This window comes from Podarcis vaucheri (genome assembly GCF_965113315.1).
Source record: "Podarcis vaucheri genome assembly, chromosome: 10".
In the NCBI taxonomy this organism is placed as follows: domain Eukaryota; kingdom Metazoa; phylum Chordata; class Lepidosauria; order Squamata; family Lacertidae; genus Podarcis; species Podarcis vaucheri.
The window spans coordinates 69043236-69063867 of NC_138748.1; the positions used below are offsets into that span (position 1 = coordinate 69043236).

The window sequence follows — 20632 nt, forward strand, 5'->3', positions numbered from 1 at the left end:
GAGACTCTTGCAGGCTGTGCTCTCAGAGGCAGTACAGACTAGGGAGAGGGGAGTAACTGGATGCAGTTTGCATTTAAACTACACAAACCAAAATGTGGTTCTCCACCCAAGCAACCTACCTAAAAAAACCGCATATGCTGTGGCATAGTGGGCGTTAAAAATGTATATATTAGTGAGAACTAATATTAAAGGTAAAGGTATAGGGATCCCAGGGACGCAGGTGACGCTGTGGGTTAAACCACTGAGCCTAGGACTTACCGATCAGAAGGTCGGCGGTTCGAATCCCCGCGATGGGGTGAGCTCCCGTTGCTCGGTCCCTGCTCCTGCCAACCTAGCAGTTGGAAAGCACGTCAAAGTGCAAGTAGATAAATAGGTACCGCTCCGGCAGGAAGGTAAAGGCGTTTCTGTGCTCTGGTTCGCCAGGCTTAGTCATGCTGGCCACATGACCCGGAAGCCGTACGCCGGCTCCCTTGGCCAATAAAGTGAGGTCACGACTGGACCTAATGGTCAGGGGTCCCTTTACCTTTACTTAAAGGGACCCCTGACCATTAGGTCCAGTCGTGGCCGACTCTGGGGTTGCGGCGCTCATCTCGCTTTATTGGCCGAGGGAGCCGGCGTGCAGCTTTCGGGTCATGTGGCCAGCATAACTAAGCCGCTTCTGGCAAACCAGAGCAGTGCACGGAAATGCCGTTTACCTTCCCGTCGGAGCAGTACCTATTTATCTACTTGCACTTTGCGGTGCTTTTGAACTGCTAGGTTGGCAGGAGCAGGGACCGAGCAATGGGAGCTCACCCCATTGCGGGGATTCGAACCGCCGACCTTCTGATCGGCAAGTCCTAGGCTCTGTGGTTTAACCCACAGCGCCCCCGCGTCCCTTTTGAACAATATATTAGGGGACAATATATTAGGGTTTAAAGACTGCCTCAAGGCAAATCTTTTAAAATGTAGTATAAACACCAACAACTGGGAAACACTTGCCTGTGAGTGCTCCAGTTGGAGAACAGCCTTTACCAAAGGTGTCATGGGCTTGGAAGACACTCGAACTCAGGACACAATGGAGAAACATGCTAAGAGGAAGGCAGTCTTGGCAAATCCACACCATGATCAACTCCTGCCCAGAAACCAATGTACCCACTGTGGAAGGATGTGTGGATCCAGAATTGGCCTCCACAGTCACTTACGGACTCCTTGTTAAAAGCGCGTTTATGGAAGACAATCTTACTCGGCTACGAGTGATCGCCAAAGAAGAAGAAGAAGGGGACATTTTCTTTGCAAAAAAATTGCGCACATTAGAAAAAAGATTGCATGGAAAGAGGTGGATATGAGGAGGGATACGCACTAAAATGCAGGTGAATTTTCATGAGACTTTTTAAAAATCACAAACTAACATGGAAATGTGGAGAAGTGCATAGCTGTCAACTTTTCCCTTTTCTTGCGAGGAATCCTATCCGGAATAAGGGAAATTCCCTTTAAAAAAAGGAAACGTTGACAGCTATGGAACTGAAGATTGGAAAAATGAGAAATTGATGGGAACTGAAACTGACACATTCACCCTTCTCTATTTTATACACAAAAACACACGTTGCATAATTGTCAATTGGACAGTTTCTCATCCAGAGGCAAACAGATTTAATTTCTTCCTGATCTCTGCTCTCCTTACAGTCTTTTCTCCTCAGGATAGTCCTCCCAAACCCGCAGCCAATCCATCTCAATGGATTTCTGTATTACGAGAGAAGGAGAACAAAATCACCTCTCTGTGCCGTTTGTGACTTCGCGACAGCTTCCCCCACCTTGATCTAAACAACCACCCCCACCAAAAACGTTCGCCTTCCTCCAAAAGGAAGGCGCTTTGACACCTTGATCATTTCAGTTGCACCTGTTTGAGCCATTGCGATATTATTTCTGATAGGCAAAGGAAGGAAGGAAGGGAGATAACTGAGGCAGGGCCCTATTTTTAGGTAAAGGCAACGGGACCCCTGACCATTAGGTCCAGTCCTGGCCAACTCTGGTTGTTGTGGCACTCATCTCGCTTTACTGGCCGAGGGAGCCGGCGTACAGCTTCTGGGTCATGTGGCCAGCATGACTAAGCCACTTCTGGCGAACCAGAGCAGCGCAGGGAAACGCCGTTTACCTTCCCGCCAGAGTGGTACCTATTTATCTACTTGCACTTTGACGTGCTTTCGAACTGCTAGGTTGGCAGGAGCAGGGACCAAGCAACGGGAGCTCACCCCGTCACGGGGATTCGAACTGCCAACCTTCTGATCGACATGTCCTAGGCTCTGTAGGTTAGGGCTAAAGGTGGCTTGTGTCCATTGATGTAAGGTGTTGAAAGAACCTTCCCCCCCCCAAAAAAAAAAACAGGAACAGGGAGGGTGCCTCTGTTCCGTGACGTCACCAGCTCTTCTGATTTCATTCAGATGAAATCATGTCCTAATAAGATCCCTACCTCTTTGGATTTACGCTTTAAACCCCGTGATCGCTTCCTCTCTCTCTTTCTTTTTCCCCCATATATACTGAAGAGAAGCAGTGAGGTGGGGAGGAGAGGAGAGGAGGTGTTTCCATAGAGAGAATAAAAGAGGGGGGAAACACCCCCATATTGCCAGCTCTTTAACAACAATCATAGCCAGGGAAAAGATTGAAGTTCAGGTTTAATGTGTCTCTCTCATCCTGAGAGAGCTTCCTTGCAGCACTGACTGAGAGGGCTCACACTCTCCTAGCTACACAGCAGAATCGCAGGTAAGTGGATTTCGTTAGCCTGCTTCTTTTAGGGGGGAAAGCACGGTCAGACTTTGCTTGCAAAATAAATATTTTTTAAAAACGGAACGGAAAAAGATTTAATACTCCAGTGTGCCTTGCAGGTCGCAGAGTTTCCAGGCAGGTAAAAAAGAAAAGAGGGGGGAAATAAAGGAAGCGTTGGTTTTAATACTGGAGACTAATTTAAGAGTATTAAGAGAAGCAGCATCTCTGGGGCTGAAGTGTAGTTTCGACATCAGTCACCTAGAAGGTGGACTTTGATTCGTGCGATAAATAATCGTTATACTCTCTTCCGAAGCGGACACCGGCAAGAACAAAAAAAATAGTTTAAAAGATCATCATGGCTCCAAGAAGCAAGTGATAAGAAAGGATGGAAGAAAGTTGCTTAACTCCAGAAAGAAGAAAGGTTTGGGGGGTTGATAATATTTTAAAGGGGCAGTTGGAGGGGGAATGGTTGCTATCTACTGAGGATAAGTGGCAACAGGAGGAAATGGTGAATCAGGTGGATTTAGGGTTAAAAATTAGATGCAGCAGATGTAAAGACAGTTCGATGGGGAATGCCCTTGCCCCCGTTGAAATGAATGGGTGCTGCAGGAGCCCACAGCAGGTTGTTAAAACTGCGAGCGCATTTGCAAAGCTAAGCAGGGTCCGGTGTGGTTTCAAACTGGAAGGGGACCACAGGCTGAGATTCCTGCCTTGCTGGGGGTGGACTGGATGACCGTTGGTGTCCCTTCCACCTCTACAATTCTATGGTTCCTGTCAAAGGCTGTGCTCCAAGTGATCCAGTAATGAATGGAATAAGAAGCTGCCTAGGGAGACTGTGGGTTCTCTAGCCTTCAACACACCTGCAATGCTTTTAGCATAGGAAACGAACAAGTCCCTTCGCACCCCGCCAATCGCTGTCCATGGTGTCATCCCACGGCTGTCTCTTCTCAGATTTCCCAGGTTTCCTTTGCATTTCTTCTAAACGGCAGCTGAAGGTTGTATGTGACCATTAGGCATCGTTTCTCAGAGTGCAGTTGTGCTTTTTCATTTGGTCCAGCTGTCATCCCCAGTCAAAACGGTCTTGCTGGGTTTTTGGGTAAAAGAGCTCGCACAACTGTAGCGTGGCTAAACTGCTGGAGAGAGACAATAGAAGCAATGCAGTTTTGATGCCACCTTGAATTCTCAGACCATGCAAAGGAGCACCAGAAGTTTGCCTCCAGACCGAACCCTGCACAACCTTCTTTGGCCAGTTTTGCATAAGTATTCCCAGAATCTGAGTTTCTTTATTCATTTAAATGGGGGGGTGGTGGCAGAGACTAAGGATGAGAAGTCTCCCCCAGTGTGAGACTCTCCCGATGCTTTGGACTACAATTCCCATTAGCCCATGTGCAAATGTCTGGGACTCATGGGAGTTGTAGTCCAAGATACCTGGAGAGCTGCTGAAGGTTGTGCTAGAGGTTTTGTAGTTTTTAAAAGATATAGCAGTTCGGAGAAAGCAGAGAGAGGGACAGAGAGAGGAATGAGTTTTCCTTCCTTGCCTGCAACACTAGACCTCAAGGACCACCCAATGGAACGGACCTGTGTTCGAATCAGGGCAGACGCAAGGAAAGGACCTTTCTTTCACTGCAGTGCAGGGATGGGGAAGTTCTCGTCTTCCAGATCTTGCTGTGCTCCATCTCTCATCAGCACCAACCAGCACAGCCAATAGGGGTGAATGGAACAGTAGCCTAGAAGCATCCCTAGAGTCACAGACTCCTCAATCTCTGCTGCAAAAGCATCGCCGGCTTGTGGGTTTCACGGCCACTTTGGCCAGAGCCACCAGATCTGAAAGGCTTCTAATGGACTATGGATAAACCCACATAGATCTATCAGTTGGCATTAGGCACAGAGGCTAAAATGATTTCCTGTGAACGTGTTCTTGGAAGGACTAGTTGCTGGGCAGGGGCTGGAGATGGCGATAGCTTGGAGGATTCCCAGTGGAGTACGTGTCTACTGTAAAGATGCACTTTGCCAAACCTTTTTCCAACTGGAAGGGCTGTAGCTCAGGGGCAGAGTGTCTGCCCTGAATGCAGGAGGTCCTAAGTTCAACTCCCAACATCTCCAGGTGGGGCTGGGAATATCCCTGGTCTGAAACCTTGTAGAGCTACTGGCAGTCAATGCAGTCAGTACTGAACTAGCTGCATAACTGGTCTGGCTCAGTATAAAACACCTTCCTATGACTAGCCAGCTAGCCCTGGTGGTCATCTAATGTTTATTGGATGGATTTCCCTCCTAAATTGATTTTTGAATTCTGAATTTATTGTTATTCACGTTTTATACTGTATTTTAAGCTGTTTTTTGTTGCATCAATTAGGGGTTTAAAATTTGTTAGCCGCCCTGAGCCCGGTTTTCTGAATCAGGAAGGGCAGGGTATAAATAATAAATTATTATTATTATTATTATTATTATTATTATTATTATTATTATTATTACATAGACCTTTGCTCCAGTCTAGCAGATGTCCCTGTAGAATTTCTTTAATCTCTCTCCAACAGAGTCAAAGTAAGCTTACCTATCGTGGGGCAGTGGAAAGGAGAAGGATCCTCATTTTTCAGGCTTATTTTGTCTTCTCCACTTTTAATTACCCAGCAGGGCAATAGAAAATAAGTGTGCTCAAACTATGCTTTCTCTTCTGCAGTACTGTGGTGCCTCGGGTTACATACGCTTCAGGTTAAATACACTTCAGGTTACAAACTCCGCTAACCCAGAAGTAGTACCTCGGGTTAAGAACTTTGCTTCAGGATGAGAACAGAAGTCGCGCAGCGGCAGCAGGAGGCCCCATTAGCTAAAGTGGTGCTTCAGGTTAAGAACAGTTTCAGGTTAAGAACGGACCTCCGGAACGAATTAAGTACTTAACCTGAGGTACCACTGTATAGCCTTCCACTCTTTCAGAAGCTTCTGTCTCTCTTTCTGCAGCCTGACTGAGTACAAAGCTGGGATTTATTGCCCTTAAGATTCCATGAAACAAGCAGTGGGGAGGGGATAGTGAGGAGAGGAGATTTTAGGATGAGTAGAGAGCTGGTGAGAATTTAAAAGCTTTGAGGGTGCTCAAGATGTTCTGTCGAGGGAGAAGGTTCGAAAGCAGGGTGGTTAAGGAAGCTGGCTTGTGAGCGACAGAGCTGATGTCATATTAGAAACCTTGCTGGGTCAATAACCTATATTTGGTGGTTTTCCTTTGGGAAGGGGCTGGAACTCAGTGGCACAGATTCCTATGTTCTTAATCAAATACTAATTCGTTTGCAAAGCAATCCAGCAAATAACACGACTCTATTTGTATGAACATTTAAAGTCTGCACGAATCAAACTATCGATTAAAATATGGCAATTCGCAAAAAATATCATAAACTTTCCAACGCAATCGCATGGCGACAATCGCATAAGCAGCCGCCACTGTATGGCAGTAGTATTTTCAGATGTTTTGGGTTGGGTTTTTTAAGTGCACACCATCCCTAGCAACACGATCATACATTATAAAATACATAGCAATGAATAATTCTCTACTGCAAGGTGGATAAAGAATTTATAGAGGCTAACGGTTGAAAGTGAACACATTGCAAAGCCGGTATAAAGCAACGAAGTGTGCATTGCTGATCAGTGTTAGACAATAAATAAAGGTAAAGGTAAAGGGACCCCTGACCGTCAGGTCCAGTCGTGGCTGACTCTGGGGTTGCAGCGCTCATCTCGCTTTATTGGCCAAGGGAGACGGCGTACAGCTTCCAGGTCATGTGGCCAGCATGACTAAGCCGCTTCTGGCGAACCAGAGCAGCACACGGAAACACCATTTACCTTCCCGCCGGAGCGGTACCTATTTATCTACTTGCACTGGCGTGCTTTTGAACTGCTAGGTTGGCAGGAGCAGGGACTGAGCAACAGGAGCTCACCCCATCACGGGGATTCTAACCGCCGACCTTCTGATCGGCAAGTCCTAGGCTCTGTGGTTTAACCCACAGCACCACCCGCGTCCCTAGACAATAAATATTTGGACCCATAGTCTGACTTTTATATAAGGCAGCTAGCTATAAGATGTCTGTCTTTTATAGCACTGATAAGTAAGCAGATTGTGACAGCAGCTTTTATGTTGCTTATAAGAGGGGCAAGGAAGGAGTCTCTCTGCAGCAATTCTTGCAAACTTCCTGCACCAATATTTTGCTACACAGAAACATTGGGCTGGGATCCTCAATACACCCGACACATTTAAGGTTATAAATGGTGACCAGTCATGATGGCATGTGAAAACAGAGTGCTGGATTAAATGGGCCGTTGGTCAAATCCAGAAGAGCCCTTATGTTTGTTAACGGAGAAATCTGAGGGCTCCCTTGGACAAAAAACAAGGACACCAGCCGGGAATCCCAGAGCAAAACAGCAGCCAGTAGGCTTGGTCTTTATTGAAGACTGTTGCGACAGGACTCCCACCTGCCACAAGGTGGAACAAGATGGAAGCCCCAACAAAAGAGAGCCCAAACTTTTATTAGCTGCTAATCCCCGTGTTACACCCTCCAAACTACGTCATTAATATGTCATAGTTGCATCATGAAAGGGGAGGTCTGGTGGCAGGAATCTGAGCATCCTGGACCCTGCCCCATGGTCCCCCTTGCCCTCCACCAAACACCCATCAAGTGGAACAAAAGAGATATTTACATTTCCCTGTTTCCCAGCCAAGTGAATCCCACCCTTTTGTCTTCATCTGGGTTTGTTCTTTCTGGAATGGCTACCTGTCTGGCACTCAGGTATCAGGATGCCAGGGATTATCCCTCAGGCAGAGGGGCTGCTGAGTACCTGAGCTCACCTGTCTATATGAATTTCTGACGTTTTCCCAGTGAGCCAGTACATAGATACATTTATCAGTGAATTCTTACATTTGGTATTGTGCAGCAAAGGACCTTTGAATAGTTAGGAAGAAACTGCGATGAAGTGTTTTGTGGGGACAAGTCACAAAAGTCACAAAAGTGATTGTGCTGGTTTTGGTAGTGGGCTGCATGTGCATGATATCTGCTGGAGGGGCAACCCCCCCCAACCCATACATAAATTCCTGCAACATGTTCTTGTGCCTGAAGCTTCAACGTGTAGCTAATACTGAGCTCAGTGGACCAGGGGTCTGACTCAGTACAAAGCAATGTTCTGTGTTCCTAAGTATCAAACTTCCCCAGGAATTGTGCCATTTCATATCGCAGGAGGGCGATGAGTGAGGAGCAGGGTTTGGGGGGTTTTCCAGCTGGAATTCACCAGAACTCAGTTCCAGCACCTCTCAGGTGGGTGCCATTGCCATTATAGGAGAACGAGGGTGAGTTCATGGTGAGTTCTGGCACCTCTCTTTCAAGAAAAATAGCCCTGGTGAGGAATATGTATTGAGGCAGGCTTCATACATTTCACTGCTCTTCCACAGATGAGGGGAACTTTCTGCACACACAACAGGACTCATGAAGCAAATTCTACTTAGCTCCCTTATTCCCAGCAAAAGCAAATTTACTGTTTTCTGAATGGCTCACTGATATATATACATTGCTGTTCTCAGTTATGGCCACTAGGTGGAGCCCAATAACCACAACTTCCTTCCTTATTTAAATAGACGATGGGTAGGCAAACTAAGGCCTGGGGGCCGAATCCGGCCCAATCGCCTTCTAAATCTGATCCGTGGACGGTACGCAAATCAGCATGTTTTTACATGAGCAGAATGTGTCCTTTTATTGAAAATGCATCTCTGGGTTATTTGTGGGGCATAGGAATTCGTTCACTTTCCCCCCCAAAAAAAAATATAGTCCGGCTCCCCACAAGGTCTGAGGGGCAGTGGACCAGCCCCCTGCTGAAAAACGTTTGCTGACCCCTGAAAAACCACCCTTCATCCAAAAATCACAGGGCAGCTTACAATACAAAACACAAAATGCATAACATAATGATCATATAATGATAATATAAGATATACAGTGGTGCCCCACAAGACGAATGCCTCGCAAGACAGAAAACTCGCTAGACGAATGAGTTTTCCGTTTTGGAGGTGCTTCGCAAAACGAATCTCCTATGGGCTTGCTTCGCAAGACGACAATGTCTTGCGAGTTCCTGCTGGTTTTTTTCCCTCCCACCCCCTTTTTTCTGAGCCGCTTATCAGCTGATCTGATCAGCAGATAAGCCCCTAAAAGCAGCTAAAAGCAGCTAAAAGCCGCTAATAGCGCTAAACCGCTTATCAGCTGATCCAATCAGCAGATAAGCCGCTAAAAGCCTCTAAAAGCCGCTAATAGCGCTAATAGCGCTAATCCGCTAATCCTTCAATGGGCTTGCTTCGCAAGACGGAAAAAAACGCTAGACGAAGAGAATCACAGAACGGATTCTTTTCGTCTTGCAAGGGACCACTGTATAATGAAGGCAACAGGTGAGCCTCGCTGGGGACAGCATTCCACAAACAGGGGGCAATCTCATGTTGCCAAACTCCATATTTCTCATGAAGGAGGCAACACGAAGAAGAGCCTCGCATGATGATCACAGGGTCCAAGTCAGTTCATAAAGGGAGGTGGTCCTTGAAATATTGCGGTCCTGAGTTGTTCCTTTCCAAAAACCAGGAACACTTAAGAACATTCCTTCGTTCTGGGGTTTCCTGTTATCAAACGCTCCAACTACTTCCCGCTAATGTGAAAGATGAATAATGCATCCACTTAAATGGGGGGGGGGGGAATTGTTGCCGTGTTAAAATGCAAAATGTGAGTGATGTGGGGTTTTAAAAAGAAAAAAGAAACTTGTTTTTTAAAGTGTTATCTTGTATTGAGAGGACTATTTCGGCGATACGGTAAAAAGGACGGATAGTTAAGTAGTGGGGAAGAGATCCGTTTGGTTGGCGCTTTCATGTGAACCCACCAATTTTGCACATCCTGAACATATCGAACATACAATATGTATATATTTTTTGAAATTCATTCTTCTTCTAATTTTGCTCTGCAGCTCCCCAGCGGAAGAATGGGAGTGTGCTAGGAGAAAGTACATCCAACCATTTCCAATGCGAGATCTACACAGAGTATACCCATTTAAATTAATGGTGAGGAGAGAGACAGTGAGGTGCAGTGGTTAGAGTGTCGGACTAGGAAGTGGGAGACCAGGGTTCAAATCTCGACTCAGCATAAAACTCCCATGGCGACCTCTCAACCTAACGTACCTCACAGGGCTGTTGTGGGGATTAAATGAGGAGGGCAAGAACCATATAAATGTAATAGACAAACAAACAAAATAACTCGGGGCATTAATTTCAGTGGGTCTGTTCCTATTCTTAGTTGGCCGCAGTCCTGTATATTCTGAGGTGGGAGATTACAAAAATGCATATCCCACAAGTGTCCCGAAAAAACTGGACATCCTTTTTTTATCGTGAGAGAATGGCGGCCATTTTGGTTGCTCTTGCATGATTTCGTGGCACAATTTCCCCCCGAATAAAGCACTTTTCCTGGGCCGCGATCTCACACGATGCCCCAAAATGCACATTTTGGGGCGTCATGCCTGGGGAAAGCGCTTCTGGAGGGAACCACGGTGCAAATTCGCACGAGGTCACGGCTACCAAAATGGCCACCGTGCCCTCGCGATAAGAACGGGAAGATGGCGTCCGCAAAGATGGCGTCCTGCATTCTGGCTTCAAAGTGCCGGAGAGTACAAAAATGCTTATGTTAGAACAAATTGCTTTTTAAAAAATGCATGTACTGTACTGAACAAATTTGCATAGAAAAAAATTGCATATTAGGAGAAACACTCATGCAATAGGATACAGATTTTCACGGGGGCTTTCCATGTGGAAAGGGGGCAGGCTGATTTTACGAAGGGAAGGGTGAAAGGCAGAGAGAAACAAAAACAGCCCGATCTGCCCATCCTTCCTGATCATGGATCCAGTCAAAATCCCTTTGTCTGTATTCGTCCATTCATACTCTCTTGCCGTCAGCCCTCAACAGATTTGCACTGGGTCCATCCATTGCAAGACCTACATTGGTTCCCAGTACGTTTCCGAACACAATTCGAAGTGTTGGTGCTGACCTTTAAAGCCCTAAACGGCCTCAGCCCAGTATACCTGAAGGGTGTCTCCACCCCCATCGTTCTGCCCGGACACTGAGGTCCAGCTCCAAGGGCCTTCTGGCGGTACCCTCACTGCGAAAAGCCAAGTTACAGGGAACCAGGCAGAGGGCCTTCTCGGTGGTGGCACCCGCCCTGTGGAATGCCCTCGCACTAGATGTCAAAGAGAAAAACAATTATCGGACTTTTAGAAGGCATCTGAAGGCAGCCCTGTTTAGGGAAGCTTTTAATGTTTGATTTACAGTGGTACCTCCGGTTACATATGCTTCAGGTTACAGACGCTTCAGGTTACAGACTCCACTAACCCAGAAATAGTACCTCGGGTTAAGAACTTTGCTTCAGGATGAGAACAGAAATCGTGCTCTGGCGGCGCAGCGGGAGGCCCCATTAGCTAAATTGGTGCTTCAGGTTAAGAACAGTTTCAGGTTAAGTACGGACCTCCGGAACGAATTAAGTACTTAACCCGAGGTACCACTGTATTACTGTATTTTAATATTTGGTTGGAAGCCGCCCAGAGTGGCTGGGGAAGCCCAGCCAGATGGGCGGGGTATAAATAAAAGAATATTATTATTATTATTATTATTGCCCCCAAACTGATGTGCCTCTTTTCCCTTCCTTGTGGCGCAGGGCCTCCAGGATGATGACTCGCCCCAGGCTCCTCATCCTCTTCCTCATCCTCTTCGCTGCGCGGACGAGCCTCTCGCTCAAATTGTACAAGGCTGAGTCCATCTTCGGCTGCGTCGACGCCGCCCTGTCGGAGGCTCGGAAAGGTCTCCCGGGCGAGAACTCCGTCCTGGGCAAGAGGAGCTTCAAGTACCCACGGGTGGCCGAAGAAGACCTCTCCGTGGAGGACACCCAAGAGGAAGCCGAGGAGGACAAGGACAAAAGGACGTTCCCGGCCGTCACCCGCTACCGATACCTTGCCCAGGCGCAAGGGAAAGGCAAGGTGTACCAAGGTGTACCGGCGAAGGGCGACCGGCGCTCGAAGGTCACCCTCTCGCTCGACGTCCCCACCAACATCATGAACATCCTCTTTAGCATCGCCAAGGCCAAGAACATGAGGGCCAAGGCGGAGGCCAATGCTCAACTGATGGCGCAGATCGGCCGGCGAAAGTGATGAGGGCCGGGGAGGGAGGGGTCCGGGTGAAGGCCGAGGTGGCCGCGAGGGTGGCGGTGGCGGCGGAAAAGGGGGCTTCTCGGCCAGCCTTCCCTTCCTCGAGACCCCCGGAGACGGAACTGTCCGCTGTACTATGTTATATAAGCGCTGTAGATTCGCCAAGCCTTCCAGCTATCTAGCATTCGTACATCTCTCTGTCTCTCTGTCTCTCTCTCCCCTCGCACCCTGGTCTCCCATCCCAACCCCAGTTCTCCTCAAGTGGAAACCTGTGTTGTGGGACAAAAAACATACCAGAAGAAGAAGAAAAAGAAAAAAATGACCATGAGGGGTGGGGTGGGAAGTTGTTCACATCACATGACGCAGGCCCTCATTAAAGCAAATTCTCTTGAGTTTCTAATTATTATTATTATTATTATTATTATTATTATTATTATTATTATTATTTCCATTTCCGGCAAAGGCAGGGGGCTCTCTGTTTGCCTCGGTGCCCTGCCTGCCTACTTCAGCGAGAGAAAGCATGAGGAAGAGTCCGCCATGTTTTCTGGGCCTAGACAGAGCCTTTTCCGGCCCGTTGATATACCGTATTTTTTCGTGTATAAGACTAGGTTTTCTCCCCCTTAAAAATAAGATCCAAAATTTGGGGGCATCTTATAGATGGATAGATCTTCCCGTTTTCTTAAATCAGAGTCTCCCCAAAAATAGGGGGCGCGTTATACATGGGGGCATCTTATAGATGGAAAAAATACGGTACATATTTATTTACTGGGGTTACGGACTGCCTTTCCGCCAAGGCATCCAGGTGATTTACCGTGAAAAACACAAAAACGAATACATCCTATAAAATGTGGAGTGGCAAGAATCCCCTCAGGCCAACTGTGTTACCCTCCATTTCTGACTTCCCACAGGTCACACGGAGCTCTAGGGAAGATGGCGGAGAAGCTGCCCAAACAGCTCTCTCAGGCCATTGATGGTCCTTGCTTCTCATAGCCTGTGGCAGACATTCATTGCTGCCCGTTCGATTATGTAACGAAACATTTCAGTGAAGTTTTCCTGTTCAGCTGCCAGCCAACCTTGCCCTTCACAAAGATATTCCATTCCACACACCCCTCTCCGTTCCCTATTTTCTCATCATTTCCCCATAGCAGACATTCGAGTGGTTTTGGGGGGGAAAGGCTGGGTTGCCCACATCATTTCTGTTGGTGCAAATAGATAGGTTTTTGGGGAAAGAGGCTGCGTTGCCCACTTTGTTTCAGTTGGTAAAGGTAAAGGGACCCCTGACCATGAGGTCCAGTTGCGGACGACTCAGGGGTTGTGGCACTCATCTCGCTTTACTGGCCGAGGGAGCCGGCGTACAGCTTCCGGGTCATGAGGCCACTATGACTAAGCCGCTTCTGGCGAACCAGAGCAGCGCATGGAAACGCCGTTTACCTTCCCACCAGAGCGGTACCTATTTATCTACTTGAACTTTGAAGCGCTTTCGAACTGCTAGGTTGGCAGGAGCTGGGACCGAGAAACGGGAGCTCACCCCGTCACAGGGATTCGAACCACCGACCTTCTGATCAGCAAGCCCTAGGCTCTGCGGTTTAACCCACAGCACCACCCGCGTCCCTTCAGTTGGTGTGTATACACACACAGTGGTTACATACGCTTCAGGTTAAATCCGCTTCAGGTTACCCGGAAATAGTGCTTCAGGTTAAGAACTTTGCTTCAGGATGAGAACAGAAATCGTGCTCCGGTGGTGCGGCAGCCGCAGGAGGCCCCATTAGCTAAAGTGGTGCTTCAGGTTAAGAACAGTTTCAGGTTAAGTACAGACCTCTGGAATAATAATAATAATAATAATAATTTATTATTTATACCCCGCCCATCTGGCTGGGCCTCCCCAGCCACTCTGGGCGGCTTCCATAAAAACCAAAAATACAATAAAATATCACACGTTAAAAACTTCCCTGAACAGGGCTGCCTTAAGATGTCTCCTGAATGTCAGGTAGTTGTTTATCGCCTTGACATCTGCTGGAAGGGTGTTCCACAGGGCGGGCGCCACTACCGAGAAGGCCCTCTGCCTGGTTCCCTGTAGCTTTGCTTCTCGCAGTGAGGGAACCGCCAGAAGGCCCTCGGCGCTGGACCTCAGCGTCCGGGCAGACTGATGGGGGTGGAGACGCTCCTTCAGGTATACTGGACCGAGGCCGTTTAGGGCTTTAAAGGTCAGCACCAACACTTTGAATTGTGCTCGGAAACGTACTGGGAGCCAATGCAGGTCTTTCAAGACCGGTGTTATATGGTCTCGGCGGCCGCTCCCAGTCACCAGTCTAGCTGCCGCATTCTGGATTAGTTGTAGTTTCCGAGTCACCTTCAAAGGTAGCCCCACGTAGAGTGCATTGCAGTAGTCCAAGCGGGAGATAACCAGAGCATGCACCACTCTGGCGAGACAGTCCGCAGGCAGATAGGGTCTCAGCCTACGTACCAGATGGAGCTGGTAAACAGCTGCCCTGGACACAGATTTGACCTGTGCCTCCATGGACAGCTGTGAGTCCAAAATGACTCCCAGGCTGCGCACCTGGTCCTTCAGGGGCACAGTTACCCCATTCAGGACCAGGGAATCCTCCACACCTGCCCGCCTCCTGTCCCCCAAAAACAGTACTTCTGTCTTGTCAGGATTCAACCTCAATCTGTTAGCCGCCATCCATCCTCCAACCGCCTCCAGACACTCACACAGGACCTTCACCGCCTTCACTGGTTCTGATTTAAAAGAGAGGTAGAGCTGGGTATCATCCGCATACTGATGAACACCCAGCCCAAACCTCCTGATGATCTCTCCCAGCGGCCGCATGTAGATGTTGAAAAGCATGGGGGAGAGGACAGAACCCTGAGGCACCCCACAAGTGAGAGCCCAGGGGTCTGAACACTCATCCCCCACCACCACTTTCTGAACACGGCCTAGGAGGAAGGAGCGGAACCACTGTATAACAGTGCCCCCAGCTCCCAGCCCCCCAAGACGGTCCAGAAGGATGCTATGGTCGATGGTATCGAACGCCGCTGAGAGATCCAGCAGAACTAGGAAACAGCTCTCACCTTTGTCCCTAGCCCGCCGGAGATCATCAACCAGTGCGACCAAGGCAGTTTCAGTCCCATGATGAGGCCTGAATCCCGACTGGAAGGGATCCAAATGGTCCGCTTCTTCCAGGCGTGCCTGGAGTTGTTCGGCAACCGCTCGCTCAATCACCTTGCCCAAGAATGGAAGATTTGAGACTGGGCGATAATTGGCCATCGTGGCCGCATCTAAAGATGGTTTTTTAAGAAGCGGTTTAATAACCGCCTCTTTCAGCGGGTCTGGGAAGGCTCCCTCACGGAGGGAAGCATTCACCACCCCACGAAGCCCATCGCCCAGTCCTTCCCGGCTAGCTTTTATAAGCCAGGATGGGCAAGGATCCAGGAGACAGGTGGTTGGTTTCACTCGTCCAAGCAGCCTGTCCACATCCTCGGAGGTAACAGATTGGAATTGATCCCACTCAACTTGACTAGACAGAACTCTTGCACTCTCCCGCCCCGGCCCTGCTCCCACGGTGGAGTCTACTTCTTCCCGAATCTGAGCGATTTTATCTGCAAAGAACTTTGCGAAATCATTGCAGGAGAACATGTGGCCCGTACTGGGCCCCGATGTTGCAGGTGGTTCCGCTAAATTGTGAACCACCTGAAAAAGTCTCCTGCTGCTGTTTTCTGCAGATGCAATAGAGGCGGTGAAGAAATTCTTCTTCGCCGTCGCTATCGCCACTTGGTAGGCTCGACGTTGAGCTCTAACCTGTGTCCGGTCAGATTCGGAATGAGTTATCCGCCACCGGCGCTCTAGCCGTCTCAACGATTGTTTCATTGCCCTCAGATCCGTGGAAAACCACGGGGCTGTCCGGGCTCCATGCAATCGGAGAGGGCGCTTCGGAGCCAAACAGTCAATAGCCCTGGTTAACTCCACATTCCAGCGGGCCACCAGGGAATCAGCTGAAAGGCCATCAACATGGGATAAAGCATCCCCTACCACTCTCTGGAAACCATTTGGATCCATTAAGTGGCGGGGGCGGACCATCCGAATTGGTCCCACCTCCCTGCAGAGGGGATGGGTCGCAGAGAAGTCCAGTTGCACCAGGAAGTGATCTGACCATGGCACTTCTTTCGTTTCGCTTTTACTTAGTGTCAGATCACCAACATCCATAGAGGTAAACACCAGGTCCAAGGCATGTCCACGGCTATGGGTTGGGCCAGACTTATTCAGGGACAGCCCCATGGAGGCCATGCTTTCCACGAAGTCCCGAGCGGCCCCTTGTAAGGTCGTGTCGGCATGGATGTTAAAATCCCCCAGGACGACCAAGCTAGGTATCTCCAGGAGAACATCCGCCACGACCTGAAGCAGCTCGGGCAGGGAATCCTTGGCGCAGCGGGGAGGTCGGTACACCAAAAGGAATCCTGTACTGCCCCTATTGCCCAACTTCCAGAACATGCACTCAGAAAACTGGGTCTTCCCAATAGGACGCCTGGTGCAAACTAATGACTTCCTAAAAATCACTGCAACCCCCCCTCCCTGCCCACATAACCTGGGTTGCTGTGCGTAAGAGAAACCTGGTGGACAAGCAGCGGTAAGAACAGGCCCATCTGCTTCACCCAACCAAGTCTCTGTTACACATGCCAGGTCAAATCCTCCATCCATGATCAAGTCATGGATGGCAGTGGTCTTATGAATCATTGACCTGGCATTGCACAGCAGCACCTTCAGGTCATGTGGGTATCCCTTGCTGATTCTAGTATCCATCCGGTCAGGACCAGACCCGGAGGCAGGGATAGTCCTCAGACAACGACTAAACCTGCCTCCTCTGTAATGACATGGTCTGGTCTTAGCGTAACTCCTCCTCCTACCCGTGATCACTGAGATCGGTTGTCCCAGTGCATCCCCCCCTGTGGAACATGCCCCAGCCATTTTGTGGGCTGGGACCCACTCCCCGGCAGCCCTGACCCCTCCCCCTAAAAACAAAATAACACCTTAAACAAACAAACAAAACCAATAAAACAATACAAACAAAAAATGTAAAAATTACAAAAACATCAAAATAAAAAATAATAATTCCCCAAGCCCAACCAAACATCCATCCCACCCCCACCCCCCACATACAAAAAATCCAAAGAAAATTTTTAAAAACATTTAACGAATTAAGTACTTAACCTGAGGTACCACTGTGTGTGTGTGTATATATGAAAGCAAATATATATATATATATATATACACAGTCCTACCTCATGTTACGTCCGCTTCATGTTACGTTCTTCCAGCTTACGTCCCGCAGCGACCTGAAAGTACCGGAAAGGGTTACTTCCGGGTTTCGCTGCTCGCGCATGCGCAGAAGCACAAAATGACGTCGCACGCATGCGCAGAAGCGGCAAATCGCAACCCGTGTGTGCACAGATGCGCCGCTGCAGGTTGCGCGCTTTTCATGTTGCGAACAGGCCTCCAGAACAGTACCAGAAGTACCCCGGTGTATGTGTGTATATGTGTGTGTGTGTGTGTGTGTAGGATAACTCCTAGATGCCAAGACCAAAGTATGGGACAAGTACTCATTGGTGAGAGAAGTCCAGCAGAGATTTAAAGTCACAAAATATGCAGCAAAGGAAAGCGTGGAAATATAGCCTGTTGGAACTTCAAAATATTCACTTCCAAGTGAATCCCAAAATTTCCCTCTTCCCTCACAATAGGAAAAGACCACATGTTTGGTAAGTTAAAAATGGGTTTACTTACAAACTCTTCAAAGGTCTGGTTCATGTGCTTATCCATACATCAGTCGGAAAAGTTGCACAGGCAGTGAAACTCAAGAGTGCCTGGTGAGAGCCATGTGGCTGAGCTGGAGCAACCAGTTTCTCAGGTAGACTGGGAGGTACAGTAGACTTTCCTATTTCCTCCCAAGGTAAGGGAAGTGACATAGCTAAGCCTGGCAGCAATAGCTTACTCCATGGTATTAACTCCTTCATGCATTAATTCGACTTTAGCATGTTGGTTATATGAGGCTGGTTATTCCGCAGTTTCGTCCCCGTCCCCCCCCCCATCTTGGCAAAATATTTTTTACACTTCTGCAAAGCTTGGCGTTTCTCCCCAACATGCTGATACCCCTCATTCCTTTCCAAGTGTAAGGTTACCAGATTTTTATCAATGACTCCGGGGACACAATCAATCAATCAATACTACATGTTCGGGACGTTGATGCTGCAGCCATGGCGGTGGCAGAGGGGCAGGCACCGCCTTGACCTCAACCGCCACATTCCCCCTTCCTCTGAGGCTTCTATCACCTTTTTCCATGAGCCTGGGCAGCCCCTGAGTTGTGGGTTCTTCGGTGGGGGTGGTGGGGAAGCAGTGCGCGGTGGGTCAGGCATGGAAGGCGGAGAAGGAGGGCTGAGAGCGGCGGTGAGGCTTGGGCAATGCGATGCCGCCCTTCCCATCGGAGCAGCCCCAATCCCATTCCTACTTGTGTGCAAGCAGGAGGGGGCAGAGAACGCTCAGCTGGGAAGGGAGGCTTCACACTGCATTTTGGAGCAGCCCCATCCCAACTCCTACTTGTGTGCAAGCAGGAGGGGTCAGGGATCACTCAGGCAGCGCAATGCCTCCCTTTCCAACGGAGCAGCCCCAATCCCATTCCTACTTTCGTGCAAGCAGGAAGGGGTGGGGATCCCTGCCCCGCTCCTGCTTGCACGCAAGTAGGAGTTGGGAGGCTGCTCCGATAGGCAGCATGAAGCCTCCCATCACAGTTTAGTTGCCGGGGTCAGGGAAGGTGGAGGCAGCCCGGAAGTTGCATCTGAGATCCCTTGCACCACCATCATATGGGGACCTCTGAGCAGCTCCTGAACCCAGCCAGAGCCAACTGCTCCGGGCTGCTGAGACTGCCGCTGCTGTGTTTACGGGGACATTCAATGAAATCCGGGGACATTCCGGGGATGGAATTTGCCCGGTCTTATTTGCAAATCCGGGGACTGTCCCGGGGAAACGGAGACGTCTGGTAACCCTATAAAAGTGGCTTTGTTTAGGACTACAATCATGTTGGCACGCACCCATGGTGTTCCCTATTAGAAGGAACAATGAAGCGCACAAAACCAGCACTGTAGAAATATTAAAAGTGAGTGAGACAGGTCCGTCCCTCCTGCAACCTAAAATCAATAGTCCTGTTTTGTTCCATAGTTTGACCTTCAAAGATAGATTAGCAGAAGGGCATCACGCCATCACAGGAACATAGGAAGCTATCTTTCAGGAGTCAGACCATTGGTCCACCCAACTCAGTATTGTCCACACTGATTGCCTCTTCACAATTCATGCTCAGCCCTTCCTGGAGATGTCAGGACTTGAACCTGGGACCCTCTGCATGCAAAACAGGAAATTTACCACTGAGCTACGGGTCAATTTTGCAGCAGGTTGTGAGTGCCACTGCTTATGTACCCCCAAATGACACCAACCATGCAAGAGGAGGTGTAGGTGTCAGCAGGCTTGAGGGTAAAACCCATCTTCAGAAAGACCAGAAATATTTAGGGGGGTGACCCCAAACACAGCCCGTTGTGGAATGTGCCTGTTCGGTAGCTGCAAAAATGACTGTTGGGAGTGGAAAACCAGGGTTTTGCCTCCTTACCTGTGGGTTATTTTTAGCCATGAGCTTAGGATGAAAATGGCATATATCTGGGATGGCTAGTACCTATGGCCCTCTAAACATGGTGGAGACTGTCGTAGCTTTAAGAAATACAGTTTATTCACCTAGAATAAAGTCCAGAGGAGGGCAACCAAAATGGTCAAAGGCCTGGAAACGATGCCTTATGAGGAACGGCTAAGGGAGCTGGGCATGCTTAGCCTGGAGAAGAGGAGGTTAAGGGGTGATATGATAGCCATGTTCAAATATATAAAAGGATGTCACATAGAGGAGGGAGAAAGGTTGTTTTCTGCTGCTCCAGAGAAGCGGACACGGAGCAATGGATCCAAACTACAAGAAAGAAGATTCCACCTAAACATTAGGAAGAACTTCCTGACAGTAAGAGCTGTTTGACAGTGGAATTTGCTGCCAAGGAGTGTGGTGGAGTCTCCTACTTTGGAGGTCTTTAAGCAGAGGCTTGACAACCATATGTCAGGAGTGCTCTGATGGTGTTTCCTGCTTGGCAGGGGGTTGGACTCGATGGCCCTTGTGGTCTCTTCCAACTCTATGATTCTATGATTCTATGATTTACACCTTCAGTCTGCATGCAGGGAGTCCAGATCTTACAACATGGTCATTTCAAGAGGGGCTTGTCCCCCACGGCAGTCCAAGGCATCTCTCCCAGCCAGCCTTCAGCCAGCCTGCCCAAGATGGATCCCAATCTTGCTTCTCTTCCTTTCTTCTTCCCAGCACACCTTGCTAAAGACTCTCATTTCCTGTGGCATCACACCCAGTTACCCTGGCAGCCTTCCAACCCCCCCCCCAGTCTCTGTTCACACCTCAGGGCAAGGGGGGAAGGACAGCTCTCTTGCATTGCCAAGGGACCTCAATGACCCTCTATTGTAGGAGTCGGCAAGTTTAAACGCACCCACGATTTCCGGAGTCTGTGTCTGCGCAGATGTGATTTCCAGCATCTGTGTCTACACAGATGCAATTTTTGGCATCTGCGCAGACGAAATTTTCAGAGCCACAGAAGTGAGTCCCCATGCTGCGCCAGTTTAGCGCC

The 20632-nt window shown here is 48.8% G+C and overlaps 1 protein-coding gene and 1 long non-coding RNA gene across 2 annotated transcripts in view; both read left to right on the forward strand.

The window, feature by feature from the left end:
* The first annotated feature begins 2483 nt into the window (after positions 1-2483).
* Positions 2484-12318, forward strand: UCN3 (urocortin 3). The gene is made up of 2 exons (XM_082239349.1): positions 2484-2736; positions 11440-12318. Exon 2 carries the CDS (start codon positions 11450-11452, stop codon positions 11927-11929), a length of 480 nt encoding a protein of 159 aa, XP_082095475.1. The 5' UTR covers positions 2484-2736; positions 11440-11449; the 3' UTR covers positions 11930-12318.
* Positions 11073-20632, forward strand: part of LOC309541524 — a 130037-nt gene continuing 120477 nt past the window's right edge. Inside the window, exon 1 of the long non-coding RNA XR_014223793.1 lies at positions 11073-11280. This is a non-coding gene — a long non-coding RNA (uncharacterized lncRNA). The remainder of the gene's footprint in view (positions 11281-20632) is intronic.